Source organism: Apteryx mantelli, chromosome 2, assembly GCF_036417845.1.
Source record: "Apteryx mantelli isolate bAptMan1 chromosome 2, bAptMan1.hap1, whole genome shotgun sequence".
NCBI lineage: Eukaryota > Metazoa > Chordata > Aves > Apterygiformes > Apterygidae > Apteryx > Apteryx mantelli.
The window spans coordinates 43,063,535-43,087,765 of record NC_089979.1 but is presented as its reverse complement, the minus strand read 5'-3'; the positions used below and the strand labels follow the sequence as shown (position 1 = coordinate 43,087,765).

General features: G+C 38.8%; 2 protein-coding genes across 3 annotated transcripts; one reads left to right on the top strand and one right to left on the bottom strand.

Annotated features, from left to right (window-relative positions):
- Positions 1 to 2,525: 2,525 nt before the first annotated feature.
- Positions 2,526 to 5,350, bottom strand: TMEM70 (transmembrane protein 70). Its single transcript, XM_067290564.1, has 3 exons — positions 5,204 to 5,350; positions 4,569 to 4,680; positions 2,526 to 3,204 (listed from the first exon to the last, which is right to left on the bottom strand). Exons 1-3 carry the CDS (start codon positions 5,348 to 5,350, stop codon positions 2,756 to 2,758), a joined length of 708 nt encoding a protein of 235 aa, XP_067146665.1. The 3' UTR covers positions 2,526 to 2,755.
- Positions 5,351 to 6,647: 1,297 nt separating this feature from the next.
- On the top strand, positions 6,648 to 23,323 carry ELOC (elongin C). 2 transcript variants are annotated; one of them, XM_067290563.1, is made up of 5 exons: positions 6,660 to 6,751; positions 7,200 to 7,260; positions 15,933 to 15,990; positions 18,293 to 18,436; positions 20,666 to 23,323. In XM_067290563.1, the coding sequence occupies exons 3-5, from the start codon at positions 15,987 to 15,989 to the stop codon at positions 20,854 to 20,856; spliced, it is 339 nt and encodes a 112-aa protein (XP_067146664.1). In that variant the 5' UTR covers positions 6,660 to 6,751; positions 7,200 to 7,260; positions 15,933 to 15,986; the 3' UTR covers positions 20,857 to 23,323. The 2 variants fall into 2 exon arrangements, with proteins under 2 accessions (XP_067146663.1, XP_067146664.1); XM_067290562.1 differs by lacking the exon at positions 7,200 to 7,260 and having other exon boundaries at positions 6,648 to 6,751.
- The last annotated feature ends 908 nt before the right edge of the window (positions 23,324 to 24,231 follow it).

Sequence of the window (24,231 nt, the reverse complement as noted above, 5' to 3'; positions counted from 1 at the left end):
CACTAGAGTGAGTAAGATGTGAGACCCAGCTGCTAGTGACAAGTGACTGGCTGGTACTAGGAGGGTTGCAGGAGCTGGCAACTTCCACAGTAGCTGTAGACTTGCAAATAAGACAGCTTGTGGGTCACATATTTTAGAAGACGGGGCCTCTAAATCAGTATTTCCTTCAGAATCTCCACATGTATGAGCACATTGTTTAGGTCTTATAAATTACCTGTTTCTTCCGTGTTGCACACAACTTACCTACACCAGAAAAAATGTCAAGAACTACCAGAGGGGAAGTGTTAGCAACTTGTAATACCTCTGTGACCAGAACTGTTTTTCACCAAATGTATGAAACTAAAGAAGAAAAATAAACAACAAGAAAAAATTAGTTTACAATATTAATAGAATTGTGAAGGATGTGGAGCTGATATTAAAAATCAATACTTAATCAGGCTTTGGGAGTTACTTAACAGCAATCTCAGTTTACTGAAACACTCACTGCAGGATTTGTTAGTAGCAAGAGGGCCTGCTTTCCTCTGCATACATTTCATAGCAAATGCTTAGAAGGACAGGAAGCATTCAGTTTCCCACTCAGAAGTGCACTGTGCAACGCATCTGAACTTTGGGATCCAGAGAAAGGATGGGTTGGTCTGCTAAAAGGAGTGAAGAACATCTGTGTGACATCTAGCTTAACCTGCATTTCTCTGCTTGAAGACAAACAGGCAAAAGAAATACCATTTTAATTCTATACTTTTTTTTTTAAAGAAACTTAGCCACTGGAATGCAAATCTATTACTATTATTACTTAAATCTGAATTAGCAAAAATCTCAAATTTAACAGTGAAAATTTTTTGCAATCAAAAGAAAAGGCTGAGGATTTTGTTCTTGTCTACATGGGTTTGTAAATATAATTTTGGGCCCTTCTCTTGCAAACTCTTTTTCCTGTTCTCCCTCTATTTGGCATTTAAAGATGATTATATTAACTTCATCTACAAGCACAAAAAGAAGGGAGTGAACACATCAAACATGGAAAGAATTAAAAGATTATTTTTAATTAGGTGTAAAACATCATTTTCAATAAGCACAGGTACTAAAAAACAGTGATCAGAATTGCGTGTTACTGGCCTCACGTCTTCAGCACAATGTATGGAATATATTTTTTGTCTTTTTTTGGTTGCCTATCTAGAGTTACTGGCTTAATGGGGACTGTTCCAACACAAAAGAAGTATCTCAAAAATATTTGGATGGGCTGATTTGCTTTTAAATCGCTCAGCAAACATATCCAGGGTAGTTTCAATAGTCAGAACAACAGCGTTTAAAAATACTGCTATTTTAATATGATCTATGGTGTCATTCTATGATAGGACATTAAAATAGTAGTCTTAGAAGCCATTTAGACTTTTAAATACATTCTTTTTACTCAGTTAGAATTTAGGAAACATCTGTAAAGACAGTTGTAACTATTTTTCCTTATCTGCAGCATCAAGGTGACCTCATTAGTAGCAAGCATCAGATTTACTTATTACAAATTACACTGGTAATACAAAAGGATTAATGTGAATTTTGCTTATATTGTATTTCAGTTCAGTAATTTTTTAAACCTCAAAATATTTAGGCCTTTCATTATTTGAAAACAAGTATCCATCACTTTACATGACAAAACTGCTTGGGCTGAAAACATTTAAATCCAATTTCATATTCAGAGTGCAGAACTAATCTAACAAATCCAGTCATGCAAAAAGATCCAAAGGTCTAATCCTCTTTTTAATTGAGCTAAAGGTGGCTTTCTTTGCAGAGCTAAATAAATAAATAAGTAGATAGAGAGGTATTTTTAAAGGCAGAAAATCTAAACAGTACTCTAGAGAAGATTCCTTTTTGCTTCCCCAGCAAGGTTGCCATTTTAAAGGAAAGTTTCCATTTTCCATCCAAAGGATTCCATTTTTAACCATCATCTGCTAGTATTTTAAGTCAGTAGAAGTACAGCACACATTTTAGACAGTATTTTGACAGAGCAGATGATATGCCAGAATGCTTTTCCCCCACCCCCTCTACAGAAGATAAAGACCACTTGTTCTCCATCTCTGGAGACAGAGTTGCTTGGTGGGCCTTTCGCTTAAGAGGCCACGCAGTAAATGTGAATAGCTAGAGTTTATTGAGACTCAGCCATTCTTCCTATCCTCCCCAGAAGTCTGCAGGCAAAGGAGCTAGCAACACCACCTGTCTGCTGACCTGAAGACTCCTCCCAGCTACTGATGTTCTCAGAGGGAAGTGAAAGCCATCTCCACGCCCTTTATACCATCTACGCAGTATCAACAAGAAAACCTGGTCTTTTTGCATTAAGTGCAATTAATCTTTAAGCCTTAAAAACGTAACTATGTACTTGATGGGTAATGAGTATTGATGATTTTTTCATATGAAAGACTCCTTTTAAAATGGAGATGGTGAGTTTGCAGCACAGATTGAACAGCCCGTGCATTTTACAGTTCTCCTGGACAGTTAATGATGAAAATCAAGCCAAGAACAAACAAGCACAAGACAGATATAAGCATTTGTTTTACTGTGTTTTGTGTCATTAACTCTGAAGAAACCCCTCATACTGTTTACAAGTTATAAAAGAAAAAAAAAATTGGGGGGCTTTTATACATTCCAAAATGCATCTGAAGAACTCTAACAGCATCTGAGACTTAAAAAAATGTTACAAAATTTTACATTCTTTCACATAGGTAGCACTGCACCACAAATAATGATAGTAACATTCATTATCTTCAAATTATTTGCTTTCAGTGGCTTCCTTTTCCTCCTCCAAGTCAAAATAAAAAGGTTTGTCATAGCCCATGAGATGTTCATAATCCTGTGGATTTGGGAAAAGCATTGGATTAACAAGCATTGATTTAGTTTTAGCATAAAATGTTGTGAACATCTTGCTGATGTCTGGAATCTTTACATCCTTCTGATGGAAGACAGTTGCTTTTTCTGCCAGGATTGCATTATATGTAATGGCTGTATATGTGTCCATTTCAGCTTTATAATAGAGTCGAATCACATAGCCTTTTGTAAGGATATGCAAGGTTACTGGTGTTATAAATGTAAAAAAACCTATCAAGCCATAAAAGGCAGCTTGTACAAGCAGACTTTCAAATCCAATACCAGTTTTGAGCATGATGTAGGGCATCATGAAAAGGTTGAATATGCTGGTGGAATAAGAGAAAAATTTCACACCTGCACAAAACAACAACAACAACAACAAACAGAAAAACAAGGTTAATACTTGTGGGTAAAATTATCTCTATAATTACGTATGTTCTGTTCTTATATATCCATTGCATTAGTTGAACAGTTAACATTACTGAAAATTCAGTCTTTTTGTTTATCTGTTGATTTTTTTTTTGTTTTTACACCCAGGAACACATGAAGCCATTGCTAGGAACCAGAAAGTTCAGCCCTCTCTTCCTGCCACTATTATGGTTTGTTTATATATTCATGTTGGGTTTTATTAATGTTGGTAGAGCTGGCTCTATTTCTATGATGAACACAGCTATTATACTATTAGCTATTATGCACACCTACGAAGTATTCACTACACAGACACAGTACATTTCTAAAGGAAACCATCATCTTAGGTTCAGATGGAGAAAAAAAAAAGAGGTGAAAATATTTCACAGAAAAATAAGGATTTCCCTCTCGAGTAATTCAGAGGTGTAACAATAAGACATACATATAATCAAATTGCTTGCCTATAGTAAACTAAGTCAGTAGTTACATAAAGCTAGTCTAACAAATAGGAAACTGAATTCAAAAGAAATTTGAATTTGACTTCAGTCACTGGCATATGTAAATTAAATCATGGTTAGCTCTCCATCCAGAGCTAATGTAGGCATTCAGTGTGCATTTCAAAGAGAAGTGTGCTTGGTCCTCCACTTCAGTTAATCCTAAGAACTAGTTTATTCAACAATGACTACTCCACTGTCATCTTTACCTGCAGTTTAAAGGACAGTCACCACTGTGATCACCTGCAGTTCCCAGCCACCACAGGAACCAGTAGTCTAAACTGCTGTGAAAATGTTAAGGCATACTTCCTTTCTCTTTAAGGTGTGTATCAAAAAACGCATATCAAAAACATCTGATTGTTTACTTTTCACTATGTCTTTGGAAAATTGATCAAAGAGAGATCAACGGAAGTCTTATTAGTGATAGCATGTTTCATCACACTATCTGCCTACTTCGGAAACATTTCAGTCATATTTGAAAGTATGTAGAATGCAAGTGGCAGCTACAGCTAGTCTTTGCTCCTGGGTAGGATAATGCACTCCAGAAGCAGGCTGAGGGATCTGAGAGATGCAGGATAGCTGCAGGATTCACTGGAGACCAAAAAAATCGATTGAAATATGGAAATAATATTAACATTAATCAGTACAAACTGTGGAAGCAAACATCAAAGACCACAACTTTTTTTTGTTGCACAAAGAATCTGTGGTTTAGCACAACTGGAAGAAGAATGTTCCCTTCTTTAATGTTACACTTTATAGTTATTAAATATTGTTAAAAAAAAAAAAAGGCAATGCAAATCACTTCAGGGCACATACCTAACACTGCCTTGGCGAGACTTCCTTTATAAATTAGTCTTCCATGTTCCGAGTGTTCTGGAAGGGGGGATGTGCTGAGGCTGCATACAGCCAGCCCTTGGAAAGATGTAACCTAGAAGATAAAAGCAGCGCATGGCCAATGAAAATCAGCATCAATCTACTTTTCATATAAAAAGGAAGCTTCTCCTGTTGCTGAACCCATTCCCTGCACCTGAAGCTGGAGGCTGAAAGCTAAATTACATTACAAGGCACACCACAAGCAAGCTTCAACTAACATTTTGCTTAATTATTTTAACAACCTTTCATTTAGTTATCCTAAAAGAGCCTTAAATATTGGCAAACCACTTTGCAAATATTAATCTTGCAATCCATCCGCTTACAGACGGCTTTGCAGGGAGGCACTCACAGCCTTCAACCCTTAAACCCCAGCCGGAACCCAGCTCCGGCCCCGATCCCCCAATGAATCTGGCACCAGGGAGGTCAGCAGCCGGCGCAGCGCGCACGGCAACCTCAGCTTTCCCTTTCAGGCTATACTTTACGCAGAGGGAAATGCTGCAAACCGGAGAACGCGGGATCAGTCACCCCCCCCCCCCGGCTCCCCCGGGGCCGGGGCCGGGGCCGGCCCCCCCCCGCACCTGCTGGCCCCCCGCGGGCGCGGGCAGGCCCGCCCGGCGGCGGCAGGCGGCTGGGGCCCCGCGGCGGGCGGCTCCCCGCAGCCAGGCGGCGGCGGCGGCCGAGGCCGGGCCGGCGGCGCGGCAGCAGCCCGCAGCCAGCAGCAGCATCGCGGCCGCAGTGGCGGGGCAGGCCGGGAGGGAAGGAAGGCGGAGAGGGAGGGAGGGAGGAGCGCGGCGCCACCGCCGGCGGCCCCCGCCGCCCCGCAGCCCGGCGCTTTGGTTCCCCCGCCGGAAAGGCCCCGGCCCCGGCCCCGGCCCCGGCCCCGGCTGGCTGCGGTGCCCGAGCCGGAGCCCCGCGTTTGTACACCTTAACGGCGCTGAACTAACAGCCACGCCGGAGCTGGCCCCCCGCCAGCCTTGGGCCTGCTGATTCAAGCAGCCCAGCCCTCTGCTGATGGTGGCGTAAGAGTAGGTTTGTCAGACAGGACCCCTAAAGGAAGCCATGCTCATTTTACTGATGAGCATGCAGGTGAGTGAGGTAGAAAACGCGTAAAAAATAAGGTGGTAAAACCAAGAACTCAAAACTGAGGAAATGAGTGAGACACAAATGACGCTGTGGACAGTGAGCACATGGAAGTTAGAGTAATACACAAATGAAAGGTGCCTGTGAAAACTTAGTGTGTTTGACTTGCAAAGGAAGCTGTTTTGTTATTTTTCCCAAATACTCGGCATTACTTTTTTGAAAAAAAAAACTTTAGAGGTGGCTGAAAATTACAACATACTGTAAAACCGTTGGCAGAAATCCCTTTGTCCTACAGTCCTGGACTATTTCCCTTTAGTAGAAAGGAAACGAAGTATTTGATTTGTAGCAATTTTGCAAACAGGCTTTTGCCCATTATTGCAGTCGTGGCTCAGTTAGACAGGACGATGGTGGCATTTTAGCCCTGGGGCTGCAAGAGGCAAGGACGGCACTCAGGAAAGGTTTCAGGCGTCCTAGGAGGCAGCAGTAGCAGCAGCCCTGGGGGGGCTCGGCAGTGGCAGAGCCTGTCCCTCGGGGTGCCTTAGCATCGCTTCCCACCAGGCTCACAGCTGACCCACAGAATTTGGGCCCAAGTCCAGCGTTTTCGCAGCTCGGCTTCCTGGGATGTTCGGGTCGGGGGGAAAGCTCAGCCCTCCCTAAAAACGTGGGTTTTAGCTTTACTGCTGCGGGGAACCCTCACAAAAACTCTGACTCGCGCGAACCCCGCGGCAGGAAGCCCCACACGGGGAGCCCCGCAGCAAAACGCAGGCTGCTCCCCACTCCCCGGGGCCTCGGCGTGGCCACCGCTGCCGCCACTAACATGGTGGACTCGCCCCTGGCCCCCGCCGGCCGGAACTACACGCCCCAGCATGCCTCGCTCTCGCCGCACGGCATGGCGGGAGCCGGGCGCCGCACACCTTCCAAGGGCAGGGCGCGGGGCTGCGCGCCGCGGCCGGAAGTCTGCCGTGACCCAGCGGAAGTGTTCGCGAGGCAGCTGGCCCGTCACCGAGGGGGCCCTGCGAACAGGGCAGAGGTAGCGGCGCCGACGGGTGAGTGGCCGTGGGGCGCGAGCGGAAAATGGGGAGGGGGAGCGGAAGCCCCCGAGGCCGCCCCGGGGAGAGGAGCGGGCCTCGCCCGCCGCGCCGGTCCCGCTCCGAGCGGCGGGCGCCGGGCGGGGGCCCGGCCGCGGCGCGGAGAGGCGCGGAGGGGCCGCGGCGCGCGGGGCCATTGGGCGAGCGGGGCCGGGGCCGGGGTCGGGGTGTGTGTGTGGGGGGGAGGGGGGATGCGGTGCCAGGCTGGGTGCCCGCACCGGGACGGGGAGCGGAGGGAGGGGGAGAGGCGCGTTCCCCTCCTTTGGGGCGCGACTAAAACAGTCTTCTTGGAATCCACGCGCCGCCGGGAAAGGGGCTTTCCAGAACGGTGTTTTAATTAAATATCGCTCTTGAACTTTTTCCACCACAAATGACGTCCACCCTCTTCCCACGCCTGGCCCTAGAGAGAGGGGAAAAACTAAGGCCGAAAGAATTTAGGATGCACCCCCTGGGGTTGTTATACCAAGGTGAGAAGTGCTAGTTAAAGTGCTTTAGCAGTAATAGTCAAATAATATAAGCAAAACAAGGTTGATGGAAAGGGGTGGTACGCTGTTTTGTGTGTAGTTAGGAAAAAAAAAAACCAAGCTTTTCGGTACGATTTGTTCCTCACAGAGTGATTTTACTTTAATATAAATGAACATAGGCATTGGTAAATGATTGATGTCTTGAGATATACGTATGAAAAGGAAAGGGTGTGATGCTAGCAGTTTCCTCTGAGGCCTGATTTTATTTTACCATGTGTAGTACTATCTACAGGTATTTCTCTTACTTTGAACTGTGCTAGAGATTTTTAATACTGCAAATTCTGAGATAAGCCTTGTACTGCAGAGAAACTTAGAAAGTTGTAGGCCTTTTGTTTACTTGAGTTTGCAGTGGATCACTTGCAGAAGTTCAATTTGGAAGGAAAACAGAAAAATACGCATATCCTAAAGGTGTCTCACCTGTTTGTTTAAGCACCACTTTGTACCTACATTTCTGAATATTTCTTCCTGTACTCAATTTTTTTTCTTGTTAGAATACTAAGAAAAAAACAATAATGTTGGTAGAGAAATATTTTTTGATAACCAGAGTGTTTAGAAGGGGGGGAGTGTTAATTCTCTGTAGTACAACAGCTACCCTTTTTGCACGTCTTACACATTATATCTTGAGATCAGCCTTCTAACAGGCTTAAGTTATGTAAATAAAATTATCCCCAACAAGATCCTTTGGTGTTTATGTCAGTGTTATGTAGCGTTAACATCGATGGGAGCTTCAGGACATATATGCTTTAGAAACTTTCAGCACTTTTAGCACTTTTTTTTCTTCCTATATCAGCTAAGAGTTATTTGAGCTTCTTTGTGCTAGAATAGGTGATGAACAGATGTAGCTGGTTTCCTGAAACTTCACGCAGATTTCATATGAAAACTTAATGTTGGTCACTGTCTTACAATGCAGTGAGGAGATCCAGCTGATTCTCTCAAGCACCTTCCTCCTTCGTCTTGTTCCCACCTTCAGATTTCTTTCCAATATGTACTTTTGTGTTCATGCTCATGTCGCTTATGCTTTGTGTGGGGACAACTTAATATCTTTTGGGAGTTTACTTAGCTTCAGATGTTTTACTGTGTTTTTGCAATTCTCTGTATACGCTACAAGAAAGTCTTAACTTTTTTTTTCATAAAGGTATGCTTGTTGTCAGATCAAAATAAAGGAGTTTTGATGTTGGGCTTTTGACAAAATTTTTTACATCCAGAAAGGTTTTAGAGTTCATAATTTAGTTATCTTCATTATGGAGTAATTTATAAAACAGTAGTTTTTGATAGAGAGGGGATATCCAGTGGAATATGCTAGCATTTTTCCCCCCCTATGGCAAAAAGTATACAAGGCTTAGTAAAGGCTATAATTAAGGCTTTTGTTGTATGTTAGGAAGAAAAACAATAAAGGAGTTACTGAAAAGATAAGTTTCCTTAGAGAAAAGAAATTCTTGAGTAAAGTGAAATCTTTGATACTCCATGCACCGTATTCTAACTCATCTTATGTTTGTCTTAGCTGGCATTCACCTTTAGTATATCTTTCTCTCACAGTTCAGTTTGCCCTGAATGTTCAAACTTTAGTATTTGTGTTTATGGAATACCAAGTAAGCTGATTTGGAAATCATGCTGTACCAGTTTCCCTCATGATTTTACGAAATATACTACAATCCTTATTTTCAGTGTTTTCTAGTGTGTCCTGGGCAATGAATGCTAAATTGAAGTGCCATATTCTTAAACAAATCAGTATACAGCATCTAGAACAGGACTAGGGCTTGGTTGCCTGGGATTAAACAGGAGATTAATGTTTTAATGCATTATAATCTTTGCTTATTGATGAACACTTATTAATATACAGACAGCATCCTGAAAAATTCACACTTGACTTTTAAACTAACCTAGGAATTGTGAAGGCATTTGAGTTGTTTGCCCCGCATTTTCCAAAAAAATGAATGTAGAAGACACAAGAAATGTCACAAGCTGAAGTGTACAAAAGCCATGTGTGTGCTACAAAGTTAAAGAATTGGAAGTCATTTGAGTTGCCCTGGACCAGAGTCTAAAACTCTTTCTGTGAGATCAAAGAATCTGAGTGCTTGCAAATGTTTTTATAGATTTAACTTGCTTGCGCTTAATTAAAGCAGTGGAGTTCTGAAATCTTTACAATGGCTGCATGTGTCTGGTCAAATTATTGCATGTCTCTGAAGTGACATATATTCCAGTCTATAGACATACAAAGTATGCAAGGAAATGACATGCTGAAAATTTGGGTAGGCTTGGGAGACAAGCACTGAATGTGGGGAGTAAGGTAGGAACATCATGGACATGCTTCATTATCTCCTGCACTTGATGCTCAAGAGAAGCAGGACAGGAGTCACAGTACACTTGCTATACTGTAGTATTTATTCGTAAGGTTGTGAGAAGGAGAACAAAACATTTGAGTATGCTTACAAGAAGAACACTTGACTTGTGTAGGTTAATAATCGCATTTTATGATACATAGCTATGTTTTATGTTGTAGATGTAAATATTCTAGCAACTTGTGAAAACTTTCAGTTCTCTAATTTCTGGCCAAAATTTTGTCTTCTGCAACAGCAGCTTCCTTTTTAGGCAGTTTGGAAAGTTCTCTTTTCTGTGCCAAATACTGGTTTTAATTTTATTGTACTCACCCTCTTTGATGGAAAGTGGTATATCCTTTTTGTGCAATCTTTCTCTTAAGTAATGCAGTTTTAGCTAATGTTTAATTTTCTCTTTTTTTTATTATGGAGTTATTGCAGGAAAACAAGAATGCCTAATATATGTGCATTTTGAGAGTGAAGGCAGAGAGCTGAGCTATCTAATTTATAATGCCTCATAAGCTTCTTGAATGGGAAAGGGAATAGAGAATATATTTTGAACAAAAAATTACTGGTTCTTTGCATGTGTCTGGTTCTAGTGTTCAAAAAATTAAATTGTTCTCTTGCCTTAGTGTGATCTTGGTGAAGTCAGACAGAAACAACTATAAAATGTAGTAAAGTATGTAAAATATAGGTAGGTACCAGGCACCTTCATAAAGCTCACCAGGTGTTTTCTTCATATTGCCTTGACAAATGTTGTCCTCTGCATCGTTTTCATTATACAGAAGGAAAATATAATGAGGTGTTTTGCAATATTAGAAAATACGCTCCAAGAAAAAATTCTGGTAAGAGGACATGCTCTTTGACTTGAGTTTCCTGTTTCTAACCTATTATTTAATACTTAAGAGGACCTAATTGCCAGTCTTTTAAAAAGTTGTGTGTAGGGCAGGCTTTTGTGCAGAAAGAATTCCTTTCCACTCCTTTTACAGTGGTAACTTGTGTGTGGTAGGGATCTCTTCATCCTTCATCTGTTGTTATTCCCATTCTAATTTATTTTCTCAGTGGATTCTTTTTTTCTTTTAAGATGTTGAGTAACAAATCAGATTTCTATGAAAAAAACATCAAATGTGCGTGTTTGTTTTTGTACCAGCTTTTCAGGGTGCTTATTCCACTTACCTTTATATAAACTCATAAGCCAATAATATAGTTGACTGAAGAAAATAGGCTTTGGCTTATGTGGGATCATGTTAATGCTATCTCAGTCAACTTGAGTATAGTTGCTGGGAAGAAGATGCTTTTCACAAAATAACCATTTCTAATGCAGTATGTGCTAATCTTTATAATTCAACACTTCTTGATCCAGGAGAGAAACCAAGAGATGCTAACAGGTTATTATTGCTTTTCTAGGTTTCTCGGTTTGCCTAGCTTTCCTGTTTTCTTCCTTTCCTTCTCTCTTCTGTTTTTATATTGAGCCATATGATCTTTCCATGCTCTCCATTTTCTGTATCCTGTCAGGATTAAATCTATCTTGCTGATACTATTCATGATTTTCTTTTTATATTTTTCTGAAATTATACATTCTTTGTTATGTCAGAATAGAAATTGAGTGAAACCAAACTCAGTCCCTTGCTTATACATCAAATGCATCATACAATGAAATATATTAAGTTTTTTTTCTTAAAAGTAGGTAGGTTTTTTGCATTTTTTGCTTTTAGCATTAGAATGTTAAAGTTTTATTTTACTTTCTAGACAAAACTTGGATTCTGGAATAGAAGTATTGATTTATTATTTGCTAGTTTATGTTTGTTTGTTGGACTTAAACTGAGGAATAATGTTGGCATACTTCTTCCTCTTTGAAATTTGTCCTTACAATAAATTGTTATGTTTATATTCATTCCAGCTTTATTTTGCTAAGCTGAATAAGCAAGACTTTAATTTTTCTTTCATACAACAGGCTCTTTGGTCATGTCAGTAGCTCCTTTCTGTAACTCTTTGAATTTAAACTTCTTATCCTTGAAGGCAGGTAATTAGAATTGTATGTGGTATTCCAGACAAGTTGTCACCCAAATGTAGTAAAACAGCATTAATACTTCCCTAAGTCCTTGATTTGCATTTGCTTTTTTTTTTTCCAGAGCTGCATCAGTTTATAGTTGACCATAGGATGGCTAAAATTTCCAAGCCCTGATGACATAAAAGAAACTCATTAATCCCTACATGTAGGGCTCTTGCATTTCAAATGATTTCATTTCATCTAGCTTCTAGTATGTTATTTTTCAATATTGTTCACTTCTTTATATGATACTCTGTTCTGCTTTTGTTGTCTTCCACATTTGTCCCATCTAAACATGCCTTCTTTTCCTGGCAGCATTGTTGAAAAATAAGTTTGATACAAATTTTGGAGGAGCTTCACTAGTTACTATTTTCCAGCCCCATTGTTTCTTCCTTTTTTCTTTTTCTTTTTTTTTTTTGCAGTGTTATATGGCATTCTTTTAGAAAGTTTCTTTTTTGTTTTAAGATTATCTTCTTATCACATTTATTTAACCTCAGATGATTTACTGAATCCAGATTACATCTAGTTTACTCCCTTGCCCATTATCAAGAAAATGACTGGTTCATTTTTTAGGTATTGGTTTCATCTAGCATGTTGTAACTCTGCTAACCTTTTCTGCATTTTTATCCTGTTTTCATTTATATTTCATACACTTGAATTCAGATCACTGAACCTGAGCATGTTTTTTCTTTAGGTGTAACTGCTGTATTTTTTTCTCTCTAATCATATGATAGCACATTCCATTTGATTTAATTAAAATGCTCGTTGGATTTGCAATTTTTTGACAGCTCTAAGGTTTTGGTTCAGGAATTATTTCAGTTCCCCAACTTTAATGTATTAGTCTCTTCAAGTTATGCCTTCACCTTGGAAGGTGTTAATATATTCTCATTCCCACCAACTAGCCTGTCTTTATTCCTTCCTATATTCAATGGTACTATTTATATTGAAAACTGAGGCATATTTTATCTTGCCACTGTTACCTCCACAAAATGGTATCAGTTCTTTTGTTCTTTTCTTCTGTTTAAGAAGAAAATAAGCTGTTTCACTACTCTTTTGGAGTGTAGGGAAGAGGTTTGTGGCTAGAGAAAAGGGCCGCACAAGCAATACTCTTCTGTGAAGTAGAAGTAATAAAGTAAGGTGTCCCTTCAGTTTCTGAGCAACCAGTATTCGCCTATAGGATGCTTGATTTCCATTTACAAAACCTGTTGAAACAGGAGAAAAGATCACATCAGTCTTGTGCTGTTACTGTTCCTGCACCTGAGTGTGCAGCAGCTGAATGTGATTCCCTTGGAGGAGTTCCTGGAATTAATGAAAATGGCAGCGGCATTTAACATTTGATATTAGGGTATCTCTATGCCAGTTTACACAAATTAACTCTGAAAGGGCATTCTTGAATGTGCTTTATGTTCAGAAACTTTTCACCTGCAAGAGTACAGGCGGAGAGTTGCCCTATGTAAGTGGGAAAGGAAAGTATTTTATAAAAAGATTTATGTAAGGTGGAGACAATTTTTAAAGACAAAAACAATGTAGGTGGAGGATGCTTTTTTCTACACAAAGTTACTCTGCATACTTAACCAAACTACATATGCATGACAAGAGAGAAAACAATAGTCCTTAAAGTGTTGTCTTGCGAAAGCTTGAAAAAAAAACCATTCAGACTATTTCATATTTGCTTACATGGGATCATCCTGAAGAAGGGAGCTAGAACAAATCAACATACCCTGCTCCAAACTGCAGCTGAAAAGTGAAGCTACCAGCAAGAGCAAAGAGCTGTGTCTTCTGAAGAGCTGAATCTTTGATTTTGCTCAGCGATATCTGTAAAACTTCTCCTCCAAATGCTGGAGGAAAAACTTTATCTTTCAGCCCTGTCCTCAACTTGCTTACATTTTGGGCTTTTACCACAAATGTGGGAGGTGGGGGAAACAGTGGTCTCTGTTGTGTTTCTCTCTCTCGCTCACGCTCAAGTACTGGGGTTCTTCTCTGTAGTGAGTAATTCCAGTTCATGCCTCTGCTGTTGCCCATTGCTTTTCTAAGCAATGGCATGAATTGTCAGAATTCTTAACAGTCTCATTGCTGCCCTCAGCCCTGGATGTCAGCTAGGAAAGCAACCAGAATCACTGGCAGTGTTCTCCAGAATCTGCTGGAACGCAACAGTACTTCATTGATTTGTACTAGGTTAATGATTGGAGAGTAGCTGTTGACATGAAAGGAATTTTAGGATTGTAATTGGGTGGATGGAATTTCTGTTCCAAAGTTTTCTTTTTCACAACAGAAGGGCAGTTTCAGTGTGAAGAAATACATATTGTATGTGAACATACAGGATATGTTTTGCAGATAAGTGCTTTCATTTCTATACCTCTTAGGATATATTTACATGGGGAAGTATGTATGTAGCAAGCTGTTTGTGAATTTATAAGCTGTGGCAACTCCTAATTAATTTACCATGTGAATGCTTATGTTAAATGTGTAAAATAGATTATCTAGGTGATAATTATGTACCTATATCAGGAGTTGTCAATCTTTGAAAAGGACAGGTTGGAGGGCCAGATAGTGGGAGCTGGCAAATGTTCTCCACTGGAAGCATAGTGCTGCCCATCATCTATCAGCAAGCAGTGTTTTTTTACTGACAGCCCATTGAGTTCAGCACTGCTGCCTCTCTCAAATGCTTGTCTGCAGTTATTAGGGCTCTTAACTCTATGATATGGTAGGTTCTTCAAAATCTGCTACGTGCCATCCTTGGTTTCCATGAAACATGTTTCTAATCCTTGAGTATATATTCACTGAGAGGCAGACTTGTGCATATATGTAATGAACATATCGGATATGTATATTCATCCTTTAGCATGCTTCGTCTCTTGCATTAAGTAATATACTTTGAAAGTGAATGCTACAAATGGCAACAATGCTAAGTCCACTCTGGGGAGCTAATACAGACTGGATGGTAAATCTGTAGAATCACAGAATAGAAGAGACTGGGAGGGGAACCCTGGAGATTTAGTCCAACCCCTCTGCTCAAAGCAGGGTCAACTAGGATTGGTTGCTTAGGATCTTGTCCAACTGGGCTTTAAATACCACCAAGGAACCTCTCTGATCAAGCTGTTCCAGTGTTCCACTTTTGCAGGAGAAGTGTTTTTTCTTTAAATGGAATGTCTTGTGTTTCAGTACACTCCCATTGCATCTTGTCCTTTCGCTGGATACCACTGTAAAGTGTCTGGCTCAGTCATCTAAATTCCTTCTCATCAGTTACTTACACACATTCATAAGATCCTCCTGAGCCTTCTCTTCTCTAGGCTAAATAATCCTGTTTCTCTCAGTCTCTCCTCATATGAAGAATGCTCAAGTGCCTTAATTGTCTTTGTGGCCCTTTGCTGGACTCACTCCAGTATGTCTATGTGTGTCTTGTACTGGGGAGTCCAGAACAGAACACAGCCCTCCAGGTGTCTCACCAGTGCTGAGGGGAAGGATCACCTCCCTCATCCTGCTGCCAATCCTCTTTCTAATGCAGCCCAGGATAGCGCTGGCCTCCTTCACTGCAAGGGCACGCTGCTGGCTCATGTTCAACTTGCTGTCCACCAGCACCCTCAGGTCTTTTTCTAAAAAGCTGCTTTCCAGCTAGTTGGCCCCCAGGCTGTACTGGTGCGTGAGGTTAGTCCTTTCCCAGGTGCAGGACTGTTGTGTTTCTCTTTGAGCTTTGTGAGACTCCCGTTTGCCCATTTCTCCAGCCTGTCACAGTCCATCTGAAAAGGCAGCACAACCATCTGGTGTATCAACCACTCCTCGAGTCACATCATCATAAACTGGTCTCTGACTTCTTTTCCTCTCTACATAAGCTGCATGGTCTCTTAAGTGCCTTTTGCAGTACATATTTTACTGTGGCAAAACTTGTCATCCTCCATCGTCCCCACCCCAACCCATTACCCATGTCTATAGTAATAAATGACTTAAGGCTCTAGAAATAACTCTGGCTTTATAGCCAAGGGCTTTAAAGAGCTTAAAGGAACAGTTTCTTTACAAAGTAAGCTAAAAGTTAGAGTTTAGAAATATCAGAATATGGCGAGCTGGTAAGGATCTTTGGACAGTGAAGATAAATTTCAAAGCCTAATGTTTAAGTATTCATCAACATTGCATGTTGTGTGTTATCATATTTTTCCTTAATAGTGTTTATAATAATATAAAGGCTAATAACTGAAACTGGCTTAAGAAATCATCGTACTACTGACTGAAAGCTTTGCCACTTGTGTTTTTTTCAGACGCTCCTATTGCAAAAGCTGCTGTTGCAAAGAAATAAAAATTTTTATAAGAGAATGGGTAAGTTAATTTTCTTAGAACTTTTTTGTTTATTATAATGTGAAACATCTTGTAGTCTCTTACATTGGCAGAGGAGGTGGATTGTAAGACTCTAAATGTTGATCATGTCACTGTTTCTCTTGTAGCTTCAAATTTACTACAGAATTACTACAGTGTGCAAATACTACATTCCACAATACACATTTTATTTGCTCTTCTCCTGATATTGTAGGTAATGATTATGTGGAAAAATAATTCATAAACCAGAGAAAGCTTTAATTTAAATAGTTTTTAGGAGGAATTTCTCAAGTGAATGTTGGTTTATTGAAAGGCTTATTCAAAATGCATCTATTTTATAATAAATTTCATTTTACTTAATGTGCATAACACTGAAAATGTACATGCTAAAATAGGTTGTCTTTAGGTTCTATAACACTAAGATAGTGGACTAGAAAATTCCTTTATATGCTCTTAAATATTTTTCAACTGCTTACTGAGGTCAACCTGTTTAATTCTGACTAAGAGATCATTATAAGGACAAACTCTTTCTGAATTACTGTGTGTGTGTGTGCGTTGACTTTAAACATCTAAAACTGTTGTATCCATCTCTGTATTCAAATGACTGGTTAATGAAATGGATTTAAAACAAGATTGGACAGATTCTGGTTTTAATTATATTTTTTCTAAAAGTATTAGCATCCTTGGCACTGGCAATACTTTATTAAGATTTGCAATAACTATATGTTAATTCCATTTTAATTTTCAAGCAACGTAATTTATTGGGGGGATGTTGTATTTGCTATAGCACTAGATAAAATGCAGTGCACTTAGTATTTCTATTCTTTGTTTTGTCGGATGGAGAAACAACACTAACAATCAAATTTCAAGTTTGCAGTCTATATCAGTTCTATCTTTCCTACTTCTATATCCTTCTGAAAATGAATATATTGCCAATATTTCATGATTGTATGCAGATCTCTTCTGTTATATTTTTTCCAAGCTGTAGGAACTTTGGGGATTTTCACTTTTACATTTCTGGCAAGATTATTACTTTTCTGAAAATAAAGTCTACATGCAATATAAAACTCAAGCATTTTTAATGGAATTCTAGCAGTACTTACTATATCAATTCTGTACTCTTGTAGAAAATACAGTTTGAATTTGATAGAAACTGTCTATTTACTGGAGTGTATGGGTGGGTGTTTACACTTCTAAAAAAGTTTTAAAATTACTGCAGTCTTTTTTTACTTAAATGAGTTGACAGGAATGTGTAAAGGCCAACTATAGATATGGTCTCCTTACTGCTATGTGTAAAGACTAACAATAGATACGGTCTCCTTAGTGCTACAGTATCATATGCTTGGCAGTATACAGACACAGTATTCAGCAATTCCTACTGCAGTGAGCTTGCTGCCCAAACAGCTAAGACAGGTGCAAGATGGGGAAAGTGTTAGAATGCACAAAGTGAACCGTGGGATGGTAGGAGAAAATAAATGAAAGAAAAAAAAAAAGGGGGGGGGGAAGGGTCTATAGAGAAGCAAAGTGGAAAGCAGGTGTATAGTGAGACAAAAGGGAGAAGCAAAAAAGAAAAAAACACAGTCAAAACTGCTGTGGGAGGAGTGTCCAAGTTTCCTTTTTTTTCTTCTTTTTTTTTTTTTTTAAAGTGTCTTGTACTTTCCTTATTTTACACCAAAGGACATAATATGGGTGACACAGATGCATTAACCCTGTGTGGTTCTGGGTCTGACTGGGCAGTGCAAGAGGAATAAATCCTATTTCATGCCACTTCAGTGCAGGAATCCGTGCTCTGGCTGCTTTTGTTCTTACCTGTGCTTCATAAAGGCCTTTTTGCCTTGCAGTCTGTGTTGTTGGTTTTTTTTTTTTTTTTTTTTTTAACATTAGATGGGTATTTAGATAGCTTTTAGTAAACTGTTGAAGTATTACCATGATAAACATGGTGATAGTTTCATGCATGAACATGGAGGGAAGAAGTAGCATACTCTTAAAAATACTTTCCACTTGAGAATTTGTCTAAAGGAAAATTTGAGCCCAATGTAGATTTTCTTGAAATCATGTCAAAATTTGGTGATGGAGAAATGAGGGAGGAGGAAAGTTAATCAACTGAGTCTTTAAAAAATTCCTACTTTGAAACAGGTGCTGTACTCTTCAAAGAAGTCTTTTTCAAATGTGCAAAATACTTCTGTCTTATTTTTGGTGGTATTGGAATCTTCTGTCTGCAAATGTAGTTGTGCACAAGACTGCAGCTTGTATTCTTAGTAATGTTCATTGTTTTCTGGAACTATTAATCTGTTTTCCATTATAGATGGAGAAGAGAAAACATACGGTGGGTGTGAGGGCCCAGATGCTATGTATGTGAAGTTAATATCGTCTGATGGCCATGAGTTCATTGTAAAAAGAGAGCATGCATTAACATCAGGAACAATAAAAGCTATGTTGAGTGGACCAGGTAGGTACAAAAAATTCAATACCTTCATGTCCTTCATTTTCTTTATTGGGCAGTTCGAATTTATATCATGCAGTGAGTGGAAGTTGAAGTAAGTAGTAACTTTTCCCAATCCCAACTACTTCCTGTTTCTGTTGGAACAGCCCACCTCTGTGGAGGTGTACTACCAGCAATGTAATTGCACTCTGTCTGCTTTTGGACTGTTAACAATATTATGGTGATGTTACTACTCATTTCCCCTATTATGAGAATTTAAGGGCATTAAATGAAGCTTGCAGCTGTCAAGTTCAAACAAACAAGAGCTGGTAGCCCTTCATGGTTGAACTCTTGCGATTAAGCTCAGGAACTCCTTTCCATAGGATCTTGTGAATACTGAAAGCTTGCTTGAGTTTGAGGGGAAAGTAGATAAATTCACAGAGGGAAAACTCATCGAGTGTTACTTAATATTTGAAACCACCTCTAGCTTAAGAAGTGTCTGAACTACTTATTATGGAAGTCTGAAGGGATAGAGAAGAGAATGGGGAGAAGGTTTTTTGTTTTTTGTTTTTTTTGTTTGTTTTTTTGTTTTTTTTTTTTTAAGAAAAAAGAAAATGCTCGCCCTCTTCTGGATCCTCATCTTTTACATTTACCTTTGGCCACTTGAGTAGCAGGCAGTAGGGTATGTGGACCTCTGTTCTGACCCCATACAGTCATTCTTATATTCTCTTTCAGATTCTGGTGAGAGGAGGTTGTTGGAGAGATCTATTTTCTTAATATATCTTGAAATTTTTCAGTAATTGTTAGACTGAACAGTTACAATTCTTGGCTTAATGTTCCACTAAATGGCATTGTAATGGTTGCACTTGAAAATACGTAGCAGACCTATTGTGTCTGATGTAGTTCATATCACCACCTAGACATGTAAGAGGGAGAGTAGTTACAAGACCCGCTCTGAATTTGTTCCACAGTCCGTGGCAATGTGAAGAAATAAAAGTCAAAGCACCCTGCTCAGAGGCTAGACTCTGTAGAGGAGTCGGCAGTTAAGCACATTTTGTATAAAAACTAACAAGTAAATGGGTTTACAAGGAAAGGTACTCTTGCTGTCTAGTTAAATAGATCAATATTTAATTGATGTGTGAGTGTTCTCTGTTTCAGTAAACATTACCAGTATGCTAATATCTGTGTTGCTTCCTATGTTCCTGTACTAGAATTCAAGCTGGGCTGGCTTGAGTATACATGTTCAGATTTCTGTGTGTAAAAGTCAGTAAATAACTCTGCTTTGTAGTTGATATGAAGGGGATTCCTGGAAGGATAGCAGAAACTACACACTGCTAAGTCTCTCATAAATACTGAGTTAGTGTTAGTTTTTGAATTTGTCTTTCAGCTTAATGAGTTTACAATCTAGAGAGATGAGGAAGAGAAAGGAAAAGATAACAGTAGGATGTCTGTGGGACTAATTACAGGATAATCTTGCATTTAATTTCATGCTTAGAGGGACCAAAGAAGGCTAGTTTCAAATGTGTTTTAAGATTTGAGCTTTTGGATAAATTCTTCAGTATTCCAGAGGATATTGAAGAATTTGGTTCTCAGTTCTTCATTATCCTGGAGGATAATACTGGATGAAATCCCTGGATAAACTCATCCTGAACATTTCTTCTAGTAGAATTGTAACTAGGGTTTCCCCTTTCCTCCTGCCTGCCTGTTTTCACGGAGCTGACCAAGCTCGTATGTTTCTGAGGTTTCTACCCTCTCTCAAATCTGCCTGAAACTGACCTAGAAATTCAAAATTAGTAGGATCACAAAAGGAACAGAAGGGACAAGTGCGCATACATAAATGTGGAACATATATAAGCTCTTTTTCCCATGGAAAGCCAGCTAAAAATTTGGATTGATACCTCTCCTTGTAGACATATTGTTATTGTGGGCTTCAGAACTGTGAATGCTACGGTTTTAAAGCACCTTTCGAAGCCAAACAGATCAAAATTAAATCTTAATTTCTGGTGCATTGTTCAGAATATTGTTAATAGGCTGCAGCCAAAATGAACAACACTTTCTAATGCAAATGGATCTTAATATTCTTGAGGATTGTGATTGTGGCACATCCTGTTTTATACTGAAGAATCTAATACCCAGCAGCATAGGACTTACGCAGGTCTATTTAGCGTGTTGTATTAGACAATGTGGTAGTGTTTCATGTTGCAGTGAATTGAGGTGCTGATTTTTGTTTTGATAACTTTTTTTTTCCCCCTACAGGACAGTTTGCAGAAAATGAAACAAATGAGGTGAATTTTAGAGAAATCCCATCCCATGTCCTATCCAAAGTATGCATGTATTTCACCTACAAGGTCCGCTATACTAACAGCTCTACGGAGATTCCTGAATTCCCAATTGCACCTGAAATTGCACTGGAACTTCTGATGGCTGCAAACTTCTTAGATTGTTAAATAAAATAAATTATAATAAAAATGTAAACTTTTTTCAGTATTTAATACCAGTAGTTCAGTTAGTTACTTTTTTTCAGATAGCATGTTGCGTGTGTGCTGTTGAGAACTGTAAAGTTCACTGCAGAGGCAATTGCCTTCAGTCCTTTTGCATATAGCAATCATTCAGTTGAAATTTGTTTTGCTGCTTACACAAATAAGGACCTTTTCACAAACTGAGACAAATAAACAAATATGCCAATTAGTAGATGGCTATGCCTTATCCTTTAGGTGTGGTAAAACTTTCTTTTAATACAATGACCATATAAAATACTGGAGTTTAGGCTAATGCTCTCTAAAAGGTAATTATATCTAAATATGAGTAGCTGTTTAAGGTTTCTAACTTTCTTTTATTGTTGCAGTTTCTAAACATCTGAACTTAATCTCCTTTATAAGATAGCTGTCCTTTAGCATACTTAAACCAACTAGATTAGAACTGCCCTCTCTAGGGTTTGTATAGTGACAGTGATATTCCATTTAGGTTGAAAGTGGAATATGTAGGAGAATGTTTAAGTCTTTTATTTAAAATCATAGTATAGACGTGTGAAAAAGTGTACTTGATACATTTTTCTTTTGTAACCTAAATTTTCCCCTTTACCAATCAAAAATACTCAAGCCACTTGTCTGTATAGTAAGTCTGACCCTACTGACAGTGGCTTTTAAGGGAAAATATAACTGTGTTACAATCTTTGTGTATATTATCTTCTGTATAACATATAAGGATATTCTTAATGTACCGTCACTTGACCTGATATGGATTTTTATGTCAGCTATGGTTTTTTTTCCATTGTTGTGATTGGTTATGTAAACTCTGTATTTAACCTTTAGAGTAGTAGTCATTTAAATTTTCTAACATAGCCATTGAAAGATAGCTGTTATTCTATTCTTTAGCTATTCCGTAGCCTCTCTTACTTCCACAGGAAAAAAAACTGAAATGCAGAGCCCTTTTGTATTTGAAGGAAAGGGGCATTAAGCAGATGTTTAAGGAGCTTTTTTTATAAATTTCTTAGATATTTCCAATGTTTTTACAAGTATTTTAGGGGGAAAGGATTGGCAAGCCACTGACATAATACTTGAGTGGAACACATTATCTCTTGGTAGTTCCTGCTGGTAATTGCCTATACTATCAATTCCTTGTTCAAAACAGGTTTCCATAAAACAAAAAAAATTGAACTGGGACAAACTGCTTTTTTTTCAGCAACAGCCTGAAGAACTCTTCTGCCAAAATCATCTGTAAATGAGAATGATAAATCTTAATGTATCATGAAAAATGATGCAAGGACAATGTAGTTAGCACTTCCATCAGCTGTCACTACTTCAGATCTGTTATATTAAGAATTGCTTGTGTTCTCTTATGAAAAATGCCACTAACAGGTGGTGAGACTTCTTTATTGATGTATTAACTAAATAATGGTGAACTTAGAGGGTGGTTAAAAATTTTGTCTAAACCTGTTTGCCAGCATAAATACAAAAACCTATGAGGAGATTGTTAGGCAAAAACTGGTAACTTACATAGACTATGCAGTCTGCCCACAGCTGAGTTGAGCTCTGACAAATGAGCTTTTACTCTGGACTTGAGCAATGCTTGATAGAGATGCTGACATCTGGTAGATTAGCTGACATTTATTCACATCACACACTTTGGCACAATTTATTGTGGTTAATGTGGAGATGTTTGTGACTAGATTGGTTTTGCACGTTAAAGCTGAAGCGCATTGCAAGGCTATTGGCAAAAGGCAAAATCCTATGTTTAAGCACTCTGGTTAGTGCTATTAGTAACTAATCTTCAAGAGCACTAAAAAGATGAAAAAAAACCCACAAAACAGAAATACCCTGTTATGCTGCTTTTACTCGAGCCACTAGAAATACCCTGACAGTTAAAGGAATATCAACATGGATATTTTAGTCCCAACTTCATTTTGGACTGAGAGACTCTTAAATTCTTTAGCCATCTTTTAACAGCCTTCAGGTTAGCGACTTGAAGTCTAAAACTTTAGTTTGAAATGGAAGTAAAAAGTTGAGCTTAACTTCATTTAAAAAGGAGTGGGCTGGTTTTGTGTGGGGTTTTTTTTTTTGGAAACATTCCAAAAATGTGTTTAAAATACATTGCATTTTATGATTGCATATTTCAGCAGTAAGGTAAAATAGCTGTTTTATTTCTGGATTATAATTTCATGTTTTTCCTTCAGCTTAATGTATCATACAGTAGCTTTGAACACTCAGGAAATGCAGTAGTGTCCTATAATGCACTATTTGCAAAACATCGGCTGTTAAGAAAACTAACCTGCAACTATCTAAGGGGGAACTGGGCAGAGGGAATTAGTGCAATTTATTTGATAGTGACATGGGTGTGCTATTAACAGACAATTGGAAACTTACCACACTTAACCCCTGCGTTCTAAATAAATTTCGAATTTGAAAATTTTTAAAACCGTGTTTCTGTTGATTTGTGACTTTTTACAGCAGGTATTAATATGTGGAATCATAGTTTTCATTACTATTTGGTGAGCAAACTGCTAATATAAAACTGGTATTTGGGTAGTATAGATGGCTAAAACAGCATTTATAAAATGCTTTTTTTGTGTGTGTGGTTCTGAAGAGTGTCATGGAATTGAAGTGTTCAGATCGCTTCATGATCCTCCTAAGTACTTGTAATTCTCAGAAGCAACCAACCACTGAAAAAGGATAATACTCCTAAACAACCTAGAATAGGATATTTTGAAGACTTCATGGGTCACATAATACTGAACTCCCTTTAATTTAGTAAGCTAGTCCTGTATGTGATGCTTCAAATTTTAAACTGAACCAGTGATTTTGCCATAAAAAGTTGCAAATTCTTTGCCAAGAGTAAGCGACGAGGAAAGTCTTGCTTGTTAATGACTTTTTTCATAGCTTGATTATAGGTTGCCAAAGAAGTCTTTGATGGCCTCCAACATAAAATAGTCTATTTAAAAAAAAAAAAAAAGTGAGAACTCTGTTCTACAAGACATGAAATTCCTTTTTGGTCTTGAGCTGCAAGAAAGGAGAATGTTTCATCAAAATCTGTCAGGCCATTGTATTCAACAGCTGTGCTGGACACTTTAAGAGGCATTTATTAATGTCTCGCTAGTATATGGAAAAATGAGTTGCTTGTGTCTGCATTTGGTCAGCATGTATCATACTTCATAGTTGTAAGCTGCAGCAGGGGCTGTTTGTTCCCCTTCCTTGTTTTTACTGTCCTATTGAAAGGAGTTTCCCAACACCTAAATCTGTTGGCTTATACGATAAATAAATTGGTCCAAAAAACCTGTATTTAATGAGAGAGGAAAGTAACTTTTCACTTCATGTTTTGTGCCCCAA